Source organism: Melozone crissalis, unplaced genomic scaffold (assembly GCF_028551555.1).
Source record: "Melozone crissalis strain CALT ecotype California unplaced genomic scaffold, PUWL_Pcris_2 ptg000150l_1, whole genome shotgun sequence".
NCBI classification, from domain to species: domain Eukaryota; kingdom Metazoa; phylum Chordata; class Aves; order Passeriformes; family Passerellidae; genus Melozone; species Melozone crissalis.
This window is the reverse complement of record NW_026535921.1, coordinates 1295857-1314108: the sequence shown is the minus strand read 5'-3', so window position 1 is coordinate 1314108 and position 18252 is coordinate 1295857. Positions and strand designations below refer to the sequence as shown.

The 18252-nt window shown below is 51.4% G+C and overlaps 1 protein-coding gene across 2 annotated transcripts in view; it reads left to right on the top strand.

Moving 5' to 3' along the window:
* The window catches only part of OTOF (otoferlin), a 105239-nt gene that overhangs the window by 24419 nt on the left and 62568 nt on the right, over positions 1-18252 (top strand). Inside the window, exons 5-11 of one of the 2 annotated variants that reach the window (XM_054293463.1) lie at positions 442-653; positions 4874-4960; positions 7305-7340; positions 9120-9155; positions 9712-9732; positions 10417-10464; positions 15631-15660. In XM_054293463.1, the coding sequence (XP_054149438.1) occupies positions 442-653; positions 4874-4960; positions 7305-7340; positions 9120-9155; positions 9712-9732; positions 10417-10464; positions 15631-15660 (470 nt within the window). The remainder of the gene's footprint in view (positions 1-441; positions 654-4873; positions 4961-7304; positions 7341-9119; positions 9156-9711; positions 9733-10416; positions 10465-15630; positions 15661-18252) is intronic. The other variant, XM_054293462.1, reaches the window with a different exon arrangement.

Sequence of the window (18252 nt, the reverse complement as noted above, 5' to 3'; positions counted from 1 at the left end):
TTGGGTGGTTTTGTGTAATTGGATAAAAAACTGCATTGCAGGCCACGGGTGGTTGGTTATTGGGTAAAAAGTAAAAATAATTTAGGTGTCATTTCTTAATTGAACAGTTTATCCTTAAAAGGCCTTGCAGAGAGAGAGAGAGAGATGGGGCTCCATTTTTGGTTTGGTGAAGTGTTGCAGAACTCATGGTTTGTGAGATAAGATAGATAAGAACAGATAAAAACATAGATAAGATAAACACCTGAGTCCCAACAAGAAATTCCATCTCACAATTTAATCCCGACCTTGGGAGAAGAAAAGAAGCGAAGAATCCTCATCCAGGAACAATAAAACTTCGGGATCAGCAAGGCTAAAACACTCAACAGCCGATGTTCTTCCTGCTTTTTGGATTTCCTGAAATATTCCACCACAGGGTGCTGATGGTGTCTCCCTGTCTTCCAGACCAGCATCTCCATAGAGATCCGCTACCAGGCTCTGGATGGGACGGTGGGCACCTGGAATGATAAGGAATTCCTGGAGACGCCCAGCGTGCACTCGGAGGGGGACGGGAGGTATTCCCTGGAGACCGACAGCCTCCTGTCCGGCCACCGGCACAGCTCCGACGTCTCTCCCGGGAAATCCAACCAGCAATCCACGGAGAGGAGCTTCAGGAGGTAACGGGACACGGAGATCCTGGAGGTTGGATTGTGGGGGGATTGGGAGGGTTTGGATTGTTGGGAAAGGGCAGCGTCACCTTAGTGCTGCTCCAAGGGGCATCTCCTGCCCTCAGAGGATCCATGGAACATCTCCAGGTGAGCGTGGGATTCAGGTGGCCTCCAGCAGGTCCTGGTGCTCCAGGATAGAGCTGAAATTCCAGGATTGTAGCACATGGACAGGAAGTGTCATTCCATGCAGACCTTGAGGGGATGAAGGGTCTGGATGAGGGTCAGGGCTCACTGGTTGATCCATGGAACAGCTCCAGGTGAGTGTGGGATCCAGCAGGTCCTGGTGCTCCACCACGCCTGGAGAGAGTTGAACTTCAAGGATTGTAGCACATGGACAGGATGTGCCATTCCATCCTCATCCCAAAGGTCTGGATGGGGGTCAGGGCTCACTGGTGGATCCATGGAACATCTCATCCAGGTGAGCACTAGCAGATCCTGGTGCTCCAGGACAGAGCTGAAATTCCAGGATTGTAACTCTTGGACAGAAAGGGTCATTCCGTTGTGATCCCAAGGGGATCAAAGGTCTAAATGGGGGTCAGGGCCTACTGGTGGACACATTGGCACCTCTCCAGGTGAGGGTGGGATCCAGGTAGCCTCCAGGAGCTCCTGGTGCTCCACCATACCTGGAGAGAGCTGGACTTCCAGGATTGAAGCACTTGGAGATAACATTCCATCCTGATCCAGAGGGGATGGAGGGTCTGGCTCCTGGTCACGCCTCACTGGTGGGATTTATGTCCAGGTGGAATCTCAGGTGTCCATGGAGCACGTGGTGCTCCCAGGACCAAGGTGGCTTCAGGGCAGCCATTGGGATCTCAGTGGCACCCCAGGACAAGTGGAATCCCACACCAGGTGATTCCTGCTGGGAATTCCCGAGGAAACCCACTGTGGCAGGTGGGACACCTCCAGTTCTTCCAAGGGAATTCCGGTTTTCCATTCATTTAGGGATTCACAGCTTTCCTTGGGTGTCTTTGTGGGCTCCTGGGATTTGCCCCTGGATGGGAACAATCCCAGGGACTGAATCCCGACATTCCTTGACACAAAGCTGCTGGAAGCAGTTGTAATCCCAGCCCAATGGAATTGACTGGGAATGCTGCAGGTGACTCCATTGGGATGGAATCCAAGATGGAACCAGTTCTCCATGAGGCTATGGATACTCAGGGCACGATCCTTAGATGGTGGTGGAGTCCCCATCCCTAGAGGTGTCCAAGGAATTCCTGGATGTGGCACTCAGTGCTCTGGGCTGGTGACAAGGTGGGGATCGGGCACAGCTGGGGCTGGATGACCCTGGAGGGCTTTTCCAGCTCCTGGGATTCTTTAAATTCAGGATTTGCAGCCATGAGGGGATTCATGGAATGCTAAGGTACATTTGCACAGAATCACAGAATTTTCAGGCAACTTTCCACAGTTTTTGGAATTGTGCTGTCCAGGGTGGCTTTGTCCATGGGTCCCCACTCTGGGAGCTCTTGAATCCATTGGGAAAGGGAGCAGTTGGAAATAAGGGAGACATCAAAGCCCTGAAGTTGCTGGAATGTTTCAGGAATGAGATGGGGGTGGAAGGGAGGCTCTGGAAGTGGGAGAGGGGGACGGTGAAGGCAGAGCTGGGTCCTGGTGTCACCCACATCTCCCTCGGGAACACCACATTCCCTGTCTGCTCCTCACAGATCCACCACTTCCAAGGTGATGGATAAAGGAGGACAATCCCTGCATTCCCAAATCATGGAATACCAGAAAACTTCAGGCTGGAAAATCCCTCTGAGAGCACCGAGTCCAAACATTCCACCAGAGCTGCCAAATCCTTAAATCCACACGGGGATGCCAGCCTGGAGCTGTGAAGACAAACAGAGCCCTTGGAATCAGCTGCTCTCTTTCCATCCCATTTCCCCCCCTCAGGGTTGTCCCATTTTGGATCACATTCCATCTGGGATTATGACTTTATTGTGGCCAAAAAAAGGAAAAAAATGGGAAACAGAGGGAATATCTCTCTAATTGCTCATATCCCTCCAAGGCAGTTCATTAACTGTGAGAACTGGGCTGAATCCAGGGAATTTTCAACCAAATTGGAGGCTCAGCATGGTTTTGTTTCCTGGCTCAGCGAGCCGGGACGAGGCTGAGCAGGAATGTGGTGATGGATTGAACAGGGGGATGTTGGGCAGGGAGCCGGGAATGGCACAGCTGGAAGAGGAGGGGTCTTGGTTTGAAAAGAGTGCTAAGGAAGGCACTGGAGCCCCCCCTGAAATGCAAAATGTAAAACCACTCCCTCTGAATTATTATAATTTTGAAATTAAGGGGCTCCCAGGGAGCAGGAATAACAGTTTTTAACTAGGAAATTAAAAATACAAATTCAGTAGTACAAACAAATAAAAACACTGACAGAGTTGTTGACAGGATCTGTCCCCCTGTGTGTCAGGGTGGTGGCACAGCCCCATCCCATGGTGGCTCAGCCCTCCTGCAGTGCCAGCTGTGGTTCTGCTGCAGCAGGGATCCTGCACAAGGTGGGGAGTTTTCCTCTGCAGCTCCAGGGGTACTGGACATGGGCCTGGAATTCCTCTGGAATGCAGTGGAGAAGGAAGCTGCTCCTCTGGGAATGCAGTGGGAAAAGGCTGCTGTGGTGTGTGGTGATATCCCTTCCCAGGATGAGGGAAGAGATGAGAGCCTTGACTCCATGTTTCAGAAGGTTGATTTATTATTTTATCCTATATATTATATTAAAAGAAAATTATATGTTAAAACTACACTAAAAGAATAGAGAAAAGATTTCATCAGAAGCCTAGCAAGGAAAAAATGAATGATAAAATCTTGTGACTGCTCAGAGTCCTGATACAGCTGGACCAGTGATTGGTCATTAATTAAAAACAACCACATGAGACCAATCACAGATGCACCTGTTGCATTCCACAGCAGCAGATAATCATTGTTTACATTTTGTTTCTGAGGCCTCTCAGCTTTTCAGGAGAAAAAAATCCTGGCAAAAGGAATTTTCACAAAATACGTCTATAACAGTGGTGTTCCTAGTGTCAGATTGTATCCAGGTAGGAATGATTGGCTCCTCCCCCTGTGTGGAGCATCTCCCAATGGGATGATGGAATTTTATCAGTGACACTCACTGGCCCATGAACAGAAGATAATTAATAATTAATGGCTCATTAAGAGCAGAGATCTCCTGGAGGGAAGGTTTGTTGTGGGAGAAATAAAGAAAACTGCCCCATGAGCAGAAGATAACTGCCCCACCCCTGACAGATGGAAATTGAGTACACACAAATCTTACAATCCAGGACAGGGGGTCAGGCTGGCTGGGATGGGATATCCGTGTCCTGCCTGTGCCACTGGAATTTTGGGATGCAGGGATGGATGATCCATCCCTCATGGAAGTGTCCAAGGAAAGGTTGGATGGGGTTTGGAGCACCCTAGGATAGTGGAAGGTGTCCCTGCCCCTGGCATGGGTGGGACTGGGTGGGATTTAAGGTTACTTCCCACCCAAACCAGTCTGGGATTCGAGGATTCCAGGGATTTGAGGATTCCAGGGAACTGGAGGATTCCAGGGAATTGGAGGATGCTGCTGGGATGGCTCCAGGATGGGTTTTCCAGGTTCTCATCAGATGAATCCTGTCGGATGCAGCTCTGTGGGATTAAAGCAGAAAAATTAAGGATCCGGGGAGAGCTCGGAGCACCTTCTCAAACCTCAAGGAGCTCCAGGAGAGCTGGAATTTGGGAAAAAGGATGGAAGACCAGGGGCCAGGGAATGGCTTCCCACTGGGAACGGGGAGCTTGGGATTGTGGGATGTTGGGAAGGAATTCCCAGCTGGGAGGGTGGGGAGGGGCTGGAATTCCCAGAGGAGCTGTGGCTGCCCCATTTTAGGAAGAGTTGAGGCATTTGCAAAGAGTGGGATGTGCAGAGCCAGGTCCTGGGTCCAGGCTGGATTTTGGGAACAATCCTTCCTGGAAAACGCTGCCCACCCCTGGCATAGGGAAGCGCTGGAGCCCCCATCCCTGGTGGAATTTCAAATCCCTGCGGATGTGGCACTTGGGGACATGGATCGGGGTGGCCTTGGAGGTGCTGGGGATTGTAGGACCCGAAGAGCTTTTCCAACCCAAAGGGCTCAGTGATTCCGTGATTTTGGAATCCTGAATCCCGGGAAGGACAGGGCTGATGTTGGCGGTGTTCCCACCAGGATGGAAGAGGACGAGATGTATTTCCACAGTGAGGATGAGCTCCTGGGAGAGGGGGATTCCCTGAGCCAGGGGTCCATGGACACGAGGTAGGGAGAGGCTCTGCAGTGCTGTGGCTGCTCCGTGCCTTTTCCCGATGGATCTCCCACAGGAATTGTCCCTGAATTCCCATTCCTGGGCTGCTGGTGGGGAGGAGAAGTGGTGGAACAGCCAGAAAAGCAGCCTTGGAATGGGATCCTGGATGGAGATCGGGATATTGGGACACTGCTGTGCCTTTCTGTCTCCATGTCCTGTCCCCAGATCCCGGGATCAGCCATTCCCATGGGAATGAGCTCCCTGAGTGTGCATGGAAGTTTGTTTGCTGTGGCTTTTCCTGGCGTGACAAAAGAGTTTGGGAAGGAGCCAAAGAAAGGGAATTTCAGGTAAAATCCCAAGGATCATCCAAAGACGAGCTCAGCCACACAAAGGAGCATTTTGGGAAAAGCTCCTGGATTCCTGTGGGATGAGGGATGGCTGGAAGGATGTGGAGGGTCTCGTAATAACAGGATTTAACACTGGATCTGCTTTGGATAGGGCAGAGTTGGACCAGGTGATCCCTGTGGGTCCCTGCCAATGCAAAATATCCCACCCTAACACATCCCATCCCATCCCATCCCATCCCATCCCATCCCATCCCATCACATCCCATCCCATCTCCAGCCCATCCCATTATCCTATTATCCCATTATCCCATTATCCCATCCCATCCAATGGATCCCATCCCATTCCATCCCATCCCATTATCCTATTGTCCCGTCCCAATCCCAATCCTTTCCCCATCCCAATTTCCCACCCCATGGATCCCATCCTATGGATCCCATCCCATCATCCCATCCCCATCCCATCCAATTTTCCCATCCCATTATCCTATTATTCCATAATCCCATCCTGTCCCATTATCCTATCCCATCAAATGGATCCCATCCCATCCAATCCCTGTCACATCCACTCTCCATCCCATCCCATCCCATCCCATCCCATCCCGTAGATCACATTCCATGGATCCCATACCATCCCATCTCCATCCCCATCCCCATCCCATGGATCTCGTTCCATGGATCTCATCCCATCCCATGGATTCCATCCCATCTCCACCCCCATCCCATGGATCTCGTTCCATGGATCTCATCCTGTCCCATGGATCCCATCCCATCTCCATCCCCATCCCAATTTCCCATCCCATGGATCCCATCCTATGGATCCCATCCTATGGATCCCATCCCGTCCCATTATCCCATCCCCATTCCATCCCATCCCATACCACCCTGTTATCCCATCCCATTATCTTATTATCCCACTATCCCATCCCGCCCCCTCCCCACCCTCCCAGGAAAGAATTCCTTCCCCAAATCCCATCTGAATCCATCCCTTTGCAGCTTCAACCCTTTCCCCCTTTTCCTGGCATTCCATCCCTTATCCAAAATCCATGCCAGGGCACGGGGACCTGCTTTAACTTCCGTCTTTTCCAATGACCCATCCCACTATCCCAGGCATTCCCTTCCCTGTTCTTCCTCTCTCCCCCCCCCTTCCAGCTTGGAGCCCCTTTTCCACCAGAAAAATCCCCTGGGATTTGGGCATGGATATCCCACAGATATCCTAGAGATCCCGGACTTTGCAGTTCTGGAAGCAAAAATCCCTCTCCAGCAGATCCAGAACAGCCTTGTTCCCTTCCCAAGGAGCAGAGCATCCACATCAAGGATTTTAGGAATTCTCCTGCGGAGCTGTCGATTCCAGGGAAAGCAGATCCAGCTTTTCCTTGGCCTCTGCTGGATCCAGGCTGATCCCTTGGGAACACAGGGAATTTTCCACCTTTATTCCCTCTTTCCCAGGGAACGTGTGACCCCCCCATGTGTCTGTAGATCCACGTGGACTTGCCTGCTTGGGAATTTCCCAAAACTGGGGAATTTCCATGCAATCAGGACCCCCCCCATGGAGCAATCCTGCAGCTTTCCAAGGGATGGGAAGAGCTTTCCATCACTGGGATGATGGCAGAACTTCCCAAGGTTTTCCAAGGGCTGGGAATTCCCTTTTCCACCTTCCAAGAATCCTGGCACAGGGTACAGCACCCACCCATTCCCACTTTTCCTTTGGGATTTGAGCAAATCCATCCCAAAGAAAAGGAAGGAGTGGGAAAAGGAGGTCAGGCAGGAGAGAACCATCTGTGAAAGGCGGAATATTGGCCAAATATCCCCCAAAATCCAGTCTGGGACAAACCTGGATCCTGTGGACACAATGGGAAGTGGAATGGGGAGGATCCCGGGATTCCAACCATGCATGGAGTGGTTTGCTGTGCCGGAGTGTTCCCAAGTTTTTCCTGGTTTGGAAAACAAAGGAAGAGCCCTTTGTCCTCACATCACAGCAGGAATTTTTCCTCTCTCCCTGTAAATTCCCAAGCCTTGGAGATGAAGCAGAAGAAGATCAGCATTCCAGGTAAATTCCCACAGCAGATCCCCCCCTCCCCTTCCAGGGCTGATCCACCTCCAAAGTTCTGCTTTTCAAAGAAAATTCCTTAAATCCAGGATCCCCATCAAGACTTGGATGTATTAAATTCCATTTTTGTGTTTCCCTGGGGATCCCAAGTTTGGAATCTGGTCATCCCACACAGAATCCAGGGATGAAGGAGCCAGGAATGGGAGGTGGAGCCTTCCCATGTGCCACGTCCCTGGAATGGCTTTGGATCCTTGATCCACTGGGAACTTAAACCAAAAAAATCCATGAAAAAAATCACAGGGAAGGATCCAGAATGGGGAAATAAAGAGTTTAAAAAATCCAACCTGGATTTAAAAAATCCCAGGAGATGAGAGGATGTTAGAACCAGGATAGAATCCTTCAAAAAGCTAGACTTGTGTTCCAAAGCAGAAAAGAACAGGAAAAAATTTGATATTGGGAAGGAATTCCTCCCTGTGAGGGTGGGGAGGGGCTGGGATGGAATTCCCAGAGAAGCTGTGGCTGCCCCTGAATCCCTGGGAATGTCCAAGAGATTGGAGCAGCCTGGGATAGTGGGAATTGTCCCTGCCCATGGAATGGGATAAGTTTTAAAACCCTTTCCTACCCAAACCATTCTGAAATTTTACAATTCCATGATTTATTCACCGACCTAGACTTACCCTTAGATTCCCAGGAACAATCAAGAAGGATGAGCACTTCCAGAGGCAGCTCAGGAATTGCCAAAACCTGTTTGAGCCCAGCTCCCAACCCCCTGGAAAGTGAGATCCCGGGAAGCACCACCCGATAGGGGCTGTCCTTGAAATATTCATGGCCAGGACAGGGCTGGGAGCCGAAAGGAATCTGCTCCCAGTGAATTATTGATGGAAGCTTTTCTTCCGTGTCCCCGGCGGATCCCAGCCTTGTCCGACTGCCTGTCGCTAATTATCCCTCTGGCACCTGCTCCAAAGCTGGGATCTCTGCCAGGCCTGGGAGAACTTGGGATAAAAATCCCCATTCCCGTTCCCATTCCCATTCCTGTGTGGATGTGGCCCTTGGGGACATGGAATGGCCGGAATTTGGGATAGTGGGGAATTCATCCGTGTCCAAAGAGGTAAGAAGGGTCCAAAATTCCCAAATCCATGTGAAATTTGGGCACAGATCTTTGGGATGTTACAGTGCCACCACCAGGATGAACAGGAAGTTTGGGATCTTTTCCATCCTGGGAATAAAAAGTCCCAGTCAAGGTTTTCCATTTTTTTCCCCAAAAGGTTTTCCATTTTTTCCCCCAAGGTTTTCCAATTTTTTCCCCTTCATTAAATTTAATTTAATTACGTTAATCATTTAATGTGCCATTAAATTCCTTGGGAAAATATTGCATTCTGAGGATCCTGAAAATCAGGAAAATGTTCAAACCAATGGAGCAGGTTCTGCTGTGGGTCCCAGGGCAGAGCTTTCAGAGCCTGGAGATTTTTCCTGGATTCTGGGAATGTAAATTGCCCCCAGCCTGTCCTGGTGGAGATTCCCAGATGAAACAGGAGAAATGGATAATGCTGGAAGTGCAGATCTGGCCTCCAGCCGGGTTTTTCCAGGGATTTTTCCTGGGAATAGGGGGAGTGGAACACCCCGGGCTGGATGCACAGCTGGAATTCCCTCCCTGGAGCACCCAGAGCTTGGACACAGCCCCATCCTCCTGGGAAGGGCTGTCCCTGCTCCCTCAGGAATTCTGATGTTGGGATTTAATTGGATTTTTTTTCCTCACTTTCTCTCCTCTGCCTCACCCAGGATTAAGTTTAACGATGGATACAAGGCAGTGGCAAGGTACCAAAATGTCCTGGTGGGAGGGATCCCAGATTTTGGGGTGGGATCTGGGATTTTGAGGGATTGCTTCCATTCCAGTGCATCCCAGGCCCCCACATCCTACAAACAGGTACTGGTCCCAGCAAAAATCCAGGATTTGGGATCCAGGTCAGCCTCATCCTGTGCTCCCTCTGCACCGTATCCCATGTGGTGATACCAGGGATTACAATGCCAGGACACAGGGAAAGGCTTCCCACTGGGAAAGGGAAGCTTGGGGTGGGATATTGGGAAAGAATTCCTGGCTGTGAGGGTGGGAAGGGGCTGAGCAGGAATTCCCAGAGAAGCTGTGGCTGCCTCTGGATCCCTGGAAGTGGCCAAATCCAGATTGGAGCACCCTGGGATAGTGGAAGGTTTTAGGATTGGAATGGGATGATCTTTAAGGTCTCTTCCCACCCAAACCATTCCTGGGATTTGAGGATCAGCCTCTCCCTCTATCCTGCTCCCATGGGCTGTGTCCTGTTGGGAATGTTTGTTAATTCCTCACCTTCCTCCTCCTGGCTCCATCTCCTCCCAACAGCGAAGACCCGGAAGATCCCAGGTACGGGACGTGGTGTCCCTGCTTCCCTTTGGGAACGGTGTGTGCATGGATGGCAGCAGTCCCTGCATGGTGTTTGGATCCAGGGAAATGGCCTTTTCTGGGATCACCCACCCCGAGATTCCCTCTGTCCTTCCTAATCCCAGCAGGGACAAATCCCCTTCCAGTCAGGCACTGCTGAAGGGGCTCCCAGAGTCATGTTTGTCTGTATTCCAAGCAATGCATGGATCCTTCCCTTCCCTTCCCTTCCCTTCCCTTCCCTTCCCTTCCCTTCCCTTCCCTTCCCTTCCCTTCCCTTCCCTTCCCTTCCCTTCCCTTCCCTTCCCTTCCCTTCCCTTCCCTTCCCTTATTCCATCAATCCATCCATGGATCCATCCCCCCCTTCACCCATTCCATCCATCCATGCACAGACCTATCCATGGGTCCATCCATCCATCCATCCATCCATCCATCCATCCATCCATCCATCCATTCATCCTTCTATCCCATCCCTATCGATGCTCTCCTACCCCCGTTCCCATTCCATGGGATCCATAGGAATCCTGGGCACAGGGATCTCTCCCTCTGGGACCCTCCTGGATTGCCTTTGTTGGGTTGCTCTGTGCATGTGGATGAGTTTTTGGGGAGAAGGTGGATCAGAGCCCATCCCTGGATCACAACTCATGGAATCGCTCCTTTGGATTGCAGAGCCAAGGCCAGAGGGAAAGAGAAAAAACACCTGGCGTTGCCGTTCAGGTATCCCAATTCCCTGATCCCTGATTCCCAGGGCACCCTCCGGCTCCAGGCTCCATCCCCCAGCAGCAGAATCACCTGGGAACAGCAGTAGGGCAGGAACGTGAGCCCATTTTTCCAAGCAAAGTGCTCCAAATTGAGCGATAAAATGGGAATTTTCCACCTGTGCCCAGGCTGGGACTCTCTGTGGTCACCTTTGGCAGGAGAGTTGGACTGGAAGGGCCCCAGGAAAAGGAAAGGAGGGAGAGAGGGGAATCTGGCTTTGGCTGCTCCACCAGGACCTTGGGAAAGGATCCTGCATCCCTCAGGAAGTGCAGACACCCACCCGGACACCCTGATCCGAGTGCCAGGAATGCAGTGGATGCAGGAATCAGGAGAGGAAAGAGATGTAGGAGACACTTGGAGGAGGAGGAGGGAAATAGAGGAAAAATGGGGACAGGCTTGGAATGCACCATGTTCCTGCATCCCTCAGCCGGGGCATGGTTTACCTCCAGGAAGAGGGAAAGGGCACAGGATCTGCACTTCCCTGGCCTCTTTCTCAAGGACAGATGCCAGGGATGGGACATTCTAGACCCTCTCCTTACCCAGGGATGGATCCCATCCTGACTCCAGCGAACATCCCAGACTGTCTTCCCACCCCAGGATGTATCCCATCCTGACTCCAGTGAACATTCCAGCTCCTCTTCCCACCCAGGGATGGATCCCAGGGATGGGATATCTCAGACCCTCTGCTTACCCAGGGATGGATCCCATCCTGACTCCAGAGAACATTCCAGATCCTCTTCCCACCCAGGGATGGATCCTCAGCGATGGGACATTCAAGACCCTCTGTTCACCCAGGGATGGGACATCCCAGACCCTCTGCCCACCCATCCCTGGGATACTCTGAGCCTCTGCCCACCCAGGGATGGATCCCATCCTGACTCCAGGGAACATTCCAGATCTCTGCCCACCCAGGGATGGATCCCAGGGACAGAATATCCCAGACTCTGGCCACCCAGGGATGGATCCTCAGGGATGGGACATTCCAGCCCCCCTGCCCACCCAGGGATATCCCAGACTCTGGCCACCCAGGGATGGATCCTCAGGGGTGGAATATCTCAGCCCCTCTGCCCACCCAGGGATGGGACATTCCCAACCCTTTGCCCACCCAGAATGGATCCCATTCTGACTCCAGGGAACATTCCAGCCCCTCTGCCTAATCAGGGATGGGACATTCCAGACCCTTTTCCCACCCAGGGATGGGACATTCCAGACCCTCTGCTTACCCAGGGATGGATCCCAGGGATGGGATATCCCAGCACTTCTTCCCACCCAGGGATGGAATATCCCAGGCACTGTGTCCACCTAGGGATGGGACATTCCCGACCCTCTGCCATCCAGGGACGTGATATCCCAGACCCTCTGGTCACCCAGGGATGGATCCTCAGGGATGGGACATTCCAGCCCCCCTGCCCACCCAGGGATGGATCCTCAGGGATGGGATATCCCAGCCCCTCTGCCCAGCCAGGGGTGCGACATCCCAGCCTCTCTTCCCACCCTTGGATGGATCCCATCCTGACTGCAGGGAACATTCCAGCCCCTCTGCCCCCCGCCCAGGGCAGTTTGGATGGGGAAGGGAAGGAGGGAAGGATCCCAGATTTTGGGGTGGGATCTGGGATTTTGAGGGATTGCTTCCATTCCAGCCCATCCCACATTCTACAGACAGGTGCTGGTCCCAGCATAAACCCAGGATTTGGGATCCAGGTCAGCCTCATCCTGTGCTCCCTCTGCAGCGTATCTCACATGGTGATACCAGGAATTACAGTGCCAGGACACAGGGAAAGGCTTCCCACTGGGAAATGGAAACTTGGGGTGGGATATTGGGAAGGAATTCCTGGCTGTGAGAGTGGGAAGGAGCTGGGCTGGAATTCCCAGGGAAGCTGTGGCAAGAGGGGAGGGTCCTGCCCAGTGAGATCAGCAGGATGTGATCCCACAGCCATCCTGCCTTGAATCCCAGCCAGTCCATCTCCAGTGGGTGTCCAGCAGGACCTGGACCAGATCCCTGAGCTCCAGGAGAAAGCCTGGAATGATTTAATTCCTCTCCTGGCAGCTTTTCCAATGCCGAGCTCGAGTTTGGTCCTCCCAGGAGGAGTTCGGCTGGCAGGGGAATAATTTTTCCCTGCTCTGCTCCCACAGCAGGAATTGGGACAGGGAAAAATCAGGAATTCTTGGATCAGAGATCAGAGCAGGCTGATACCTGCCCGTGCTGCTCTTCCCAGTTTCCCTCCCATGCCCCATTTTATGCTGGAGCTCCTTTGGAATTCTCCCAAACCCCAATATTTAATTTTTTTCCTTGATGCTATTCCAGCAGCTCGGGCACAAGGAGTTGGAATTTCAGGTTCTGAAATCTGTCCCTTGTCTCCTGTCCCCAGCCGGGCGGAGGAGCCGGTGTAATTAACTCCAGGCTCCTTAATTACTTCCCGAGCTGCTTAATTGCTTTCTCCTCCCTAATTGCTGCAGGACAATGAGGGCGATTAACGGGGGAGAGATAAGGAGGGGAGGGAAGCGGGGAGAGAAACAGGAGCGGGAAGGAAAACGGGGAAGGAGGAGTGGGGAGGAAACCAGGGAGGAAAATAAATAGGGAAGAAGGACCAGGGAGGAAAGTGGGGAGAAAAATAGTGAGGAAAACAGGGAAGCAGGACCCGGGGGGAAACTGGGAGGAAAACAGAAAGGAAAACAGGGAGGAAAAGAAGGAAGCAGGGCCAGGGTGGAAAACAGAGGAAAACAGGGAGGCAGGTTTAGGGAGGAAAATGGAGAGAAGCAGGATCTGAGAGGAAAATGGGGAACAGGACTGGGGAGGAAAAAGAGAAGGAAAACAGGGAAGAAGGACCCAGGGAAGAAAACAGGGAGGAAAGAGAGGAGGAAAACAGGGAAGAAGGACCAGGGAGGAAATTAGGGAGGAAAATAAAGAGGGAAGAAAGACTGGGGAGAAAAACAGGGAGGGAAATGGGGAGAAAAATAGAGAGGAAAACAGGGAACAGGATTGGGGAGGAAAAAGAGGAGGAAAACAGGGAATGGGACTGGGGAGGAAAAAAAGAAGGAAAACAGGGAAGAAAGTAGGAAGGAAAATAGGGGAAAAGTAGGAAGGAAAGCAGGGAAGAAGGACCTAGGAAGAAAAATGGGAGGAAAACAGGGAAGCAGGGCCATGGTAGAAAACAGAGAGGGAAATAGGGAGGCAGGTCCAGGGATGAAAACGGAGAGGAACAGGATCTGAGAGGAAAACAGGGAACAGGACCCAGGGAGGAAAAAGAGAAGGTAAACAGGGAAGAAGGACCCAGGGAGGAAAACAGGGAAGAAGTAATGGGAATGAAATCAGGGAGGAAAATAAATAGGGAAGAAAGACTGGGGAGAACAACAGGGAGGAAATCGGGGAGAAAAATAGGGATGAAAACAGGGAAACAGGATCCAAGAGGAAAACTGTGAGGAAAACAGGGAGGAAAAGAAAGAAGCAGGACTGGGGGTGGAAAACAGAGAGGAAAATAGGGAGGCAGGTCCAGGGAAGAAAATAGGGAGGAAAATAAGGAGGAGAATGGAGCAAAGCAGGATCCGAGAGGAAAACAGGAAACAGGACATGGGGAGGAAAACAGGGAAGAAGGACTGGGGAGGAAATCAGGGAGGAAAATAGGAAGGAAAATAAATAGGGAAGAAGGACTGGGGAGGAAAAGAGGGAGTAAAATTGGGAGAAAAATAGTGAGGAAAACAGGGAAGCAGAACCCGGGAGGAAAACTGGGAAGAAAACAGAAAGGAAAGCTGGGAGGAAAAGAGAGAAGCAGAACCGGGTGAGAAACAGAGGAAAATAGGGAGGCAAACTGAGAGAAGCAGGATCTGAAAGGAAAACAGGGAACAGGACCCGGGGAGGAAAACAGGGAGGAAAATAAGAAGGAAAATAAATAAGAAAGAAGGAGTAGGGAGGAAAATAGGGAGGCAGGTCCAGGGAGGAAAACAGGGAGGAAAATGGAGAGAAACTGGATCTGAGAGGAAAACAGGGAACAAGACCCAGGGAGGAAAATAAATAGGGAAGAAGGACTGGGGAGGAAATCAGGGAGGAAAAGAGGGAAGCAGGGCCAGGGTGGAAAACAGAGAGGAAAATAGGGAGACAGGTCCAGGGAGGAAAATAGGGAGGAAAACGGAGAGAAGAAGGATTGGAGAGGAAAACAGGGAACAGGACTGAGGAGGAAAAAGAAAAGGAAAACAAGGGAGAAGGACCCAGGGAGGAAAGTAGGGAGAAAAATATGGAGGAAAACAAAAAGGAAAACAGGAAGGAAAAGAGAGAAGCAGGACTAGGGAGGAAAACAGAGAAAAATAGGGAGGCAAACAGAGAGAAGCAGGATCTGAGAGGAAAAGAGAGAATAGGACCAGGAAGGAAAAGGAGGAGGAAAACAGGGAAGAAGGATCTGGGGATGAAAACAGGGAGGCAGAACCTGCAGAGAGAAACATTGGAGAAGCAAACCAGAAGCCAGGGAGCAGAGCAGGATCTCAGAAGGAAAAGGGAAGGAAAGGATCGATGTTTCCCATGTGGAGTCTGGGCAGGGATGAGGAATTCCAGATCCAGCCCGTTCCCTGTTCCCTGCAGCACAGGCCTCTCTGGAGGAGGGATATGGATGTGTTAGGATAAGGAAAACCATCCTCCTCTCCAGAAAGGAGAAGTTGTATCCTCTGTCTAGGAGCTTCCCAAACCCGGGAATAAAATCCAGGAATCATGCATGTCCTGTATTAATGGCCCCAAGCACAAATCCAGGGAATTTCTCTCGCTTCCAGCTCCAGTGCTGGAAGTTGGGGTGTCCTAAGCCATGCAGGGATTTTTTCCACCTAAATTTTAGGCGAGGAGAGAGGGAGTTTGGGTGGGATATTGGGAAGGAATTCTCCCCTGTGAGGGTGGGGAGGGACTGGGATGGAATTCCCAGAGCAGTTGTGGCTGTCCCTGGATTCCTGAAAGAGTGCAAGGCTAGGTTGGACATTGGGGTTTGGAGCAGCCTGGGATGGTGGAAGTTGTCCCTGCCATGGCAGGGGTGGGATTTTGGATTCTAAAGGTCCCTTCCCACCCAAAGCATTCCATGATTCCCTGATTCCTCAGTCACTGAAGTTTGTTTGCCTTTTATTCCCTCAATATTCCACCACCGGCTCCAGCAAAGGCAAGGAGAAGACCAAGGAGAACAAGTAGGTCTGATCTCCCTGCTCCTCCTCCTCTTCATTCCCACTTTTCCAGCTGATCCACTTGGTTTGCTCTTCCTGCTCCTCCTCCTCTTCATTCCCACTTTTCCCAGCTGATCCAGTTGCTGTGCTCTGCCTTCCTCTAAAGCCAGACCTATCCACCCTGGGAAAACTTGGTTTTCTTGAATGTGTGGCCTCAGGGAATATTTATCAAAAAAAACAAGGAAAATTTATCCAGCAAAATCTTTGGAGTATGGCAGTGCCTGAAGGGAACTGAGAGACCTTGAGGGATCCATAGGGATCGGATGGAGGGAGATTCCCAGGATGGACATGGACAGGACAGGAGAAGTCTGGGTGCAGACAGGACTTAGATCCAGCTTTTCCTTGGATTTCAGGAAAAGGTTCTTCCCCCAGAGCTGGCTGGGCACTGGAACAGCTCCCCAGGGAATGGTGACATTCCCAGAGCTCCAGGAGCAATGGGACAGGGACAGGGTGGGATTGCTGGGGTGTCCTGGGCAGGAGTTGGATCCATGATCCCGTTTGGTCCCTTTCCACTAGGGAATTCCATGATACGACAGCTCCTGTGCCTACATTAGGCTGCCAGGTTTCTTCAGCTCCTGCCTTCCTTTCATCCCCAAAAATTTTCATGGATAGCAGAGCAGGACGTTCCCCCAAAACCCAGATCCTCTGGCTCAAATTTAAACTCAGCTGCAGGGAATCGTCCTGGAACCATATTCGGGGACTTCCCCATCTGAGAGGCCTCTCCTGGTTCCTATTCCTTGTTTTGTGGTTTTGGGATCAATTCATGGCACATCCCATGGATGGATCCTCCCAAATAATGGGGTGAAGCAGGAGGTGGAGATGAGGTGGAGAAGGAGGGAAATGTCCTGAAGCAGAGTCAGGAAAAATGGGAAGAGATCTCCCAGGTCTGGTCCTTCCTCTGGGAAGAAGCACAAAGGGATTGAGGGTTGGGATCTTCCCAAGGGTGTAGGATGGACCCAGCAGTGGGATCTGTCCTCTGGAAGAACTCCTAGCAGGTGGAATTCCCACAAGGAAATGAGACATGGGAATTCTGTTCCCAGCTCCCAGCCGCCAGTAAAATGCAGTGATTAAAATGTCTTTTTATCCATGGATAATTCAGCAGTAATGGGATCTTTAACTGGAAGCTGGCCAGGACAGAGGCTGCTCCCAAATCCCTGCTGTGGCTCCAGAATCCCTGTGGATTTTGGAGATCCCCACAATGTGAAATCCTAAAGGACAAAGCCAAAAGGAGCAGCAGGAGGGTTTGTGGAACTGGAGATGATCCATGCTTAATCCCAATCCCATTTTAGACCCCAGAAAATCCATGGGAAGAGGCTGGCTGGGATTTCTGGTGTCTAACATGGACTTAAACTTCCTTGGAAGTTTTTCCAACTCCCAGTAAAGGGCAGTGATTAAAATGTCCTTTTATCCATGGATAATTCACCAGTAATGGGATCTTTAACTGGAAGCTGTCCAGGACAGAGGCTGCTCCCAAATCCCTGCTGTGGTTCCAGAATCCCTGTGGATTCCGGAGAACCCCATTGGCGAAATCCTGAAGGACAAAAGGAGCAGGCTTGTGGAAGTGGCGATGATCCATGCTCAATCCCAATCTCATATTAGACCCCAGAAAATCCACAGGAAGAGGCTGCCTGGAATCTCTGGTGTCTAACATGGATTTAAACTGTCTTGGAAGTTCTTCCCGTTCCATCCTCCACCCAAACTTCTCAGAACCCAGGTGGGATGTGATGTGCTGGAGTACCAGCAGCTTCTCCAGAGCCTGGGTTTGTCAGGATAGCGGGAGAAGGGCGGGTGATGGCCCAGGAGGGCTCTCGGTGCCGTGGCGGCAGCTCAGGTTCCGCCGGTGCACGGATCCTCATGGAATATTCATGTGGAGACGGTGTCAGCTCTCCGCCAGCCCCGGCGTCCCACCGGCACCATCGGGAGCGTGGCGGGAGCATTGGGAAGATCCCACAAAAACCCCACTGTGCCCACTGAGGAGACTCGGAGGGATCCCCCATCCCTGCTCCATCCCCTCCGGCGCTGGGATGGATGTCCCACGATAGAGGCTCCGCCATTCCCACCTCGGATCTTCCAGAACCTTCTCCTGCTGGGCTGGGTGAAGGTAGAAGCCGGGATGGGAAGGGGGAGGTGTTTGGGATTGGGCAGGGCTCGCCCAGTTTGGGAAAGGGAAGGGTGGGGATCGGGAAGAGATTGGGGATTGGGATGAGGCACTGGGATGCTGCTTGGAACTTTTGGGATGGCTCTGTCTTCATCCTCATCCTGCTCCTTCCCTTCTTCCCAGCACCTGCTAAGTGCTGCCAAAATCCACCAAAACCCTCAGAACTCTCCAAAACCCACCAAAAAACCCGCTGCTTCAGAATTTATTTCTTTGTCTCTTTTTTTTCCCTCTTATTCCTTTTTCTTTTCCCCTCCATTTTTCCTGGTTTTTTTTTTTTCCCCCCTCCCTTTTTCCTCCTCTTTTTTTTCCTAGTGCTTTCTCCTGTTTGTTTGGAGTTTTTTTTTTCCTGCTTTATCCTTGACAGGTTTTTTTATCCCAACAGTTTTCCTTCCCAAAGT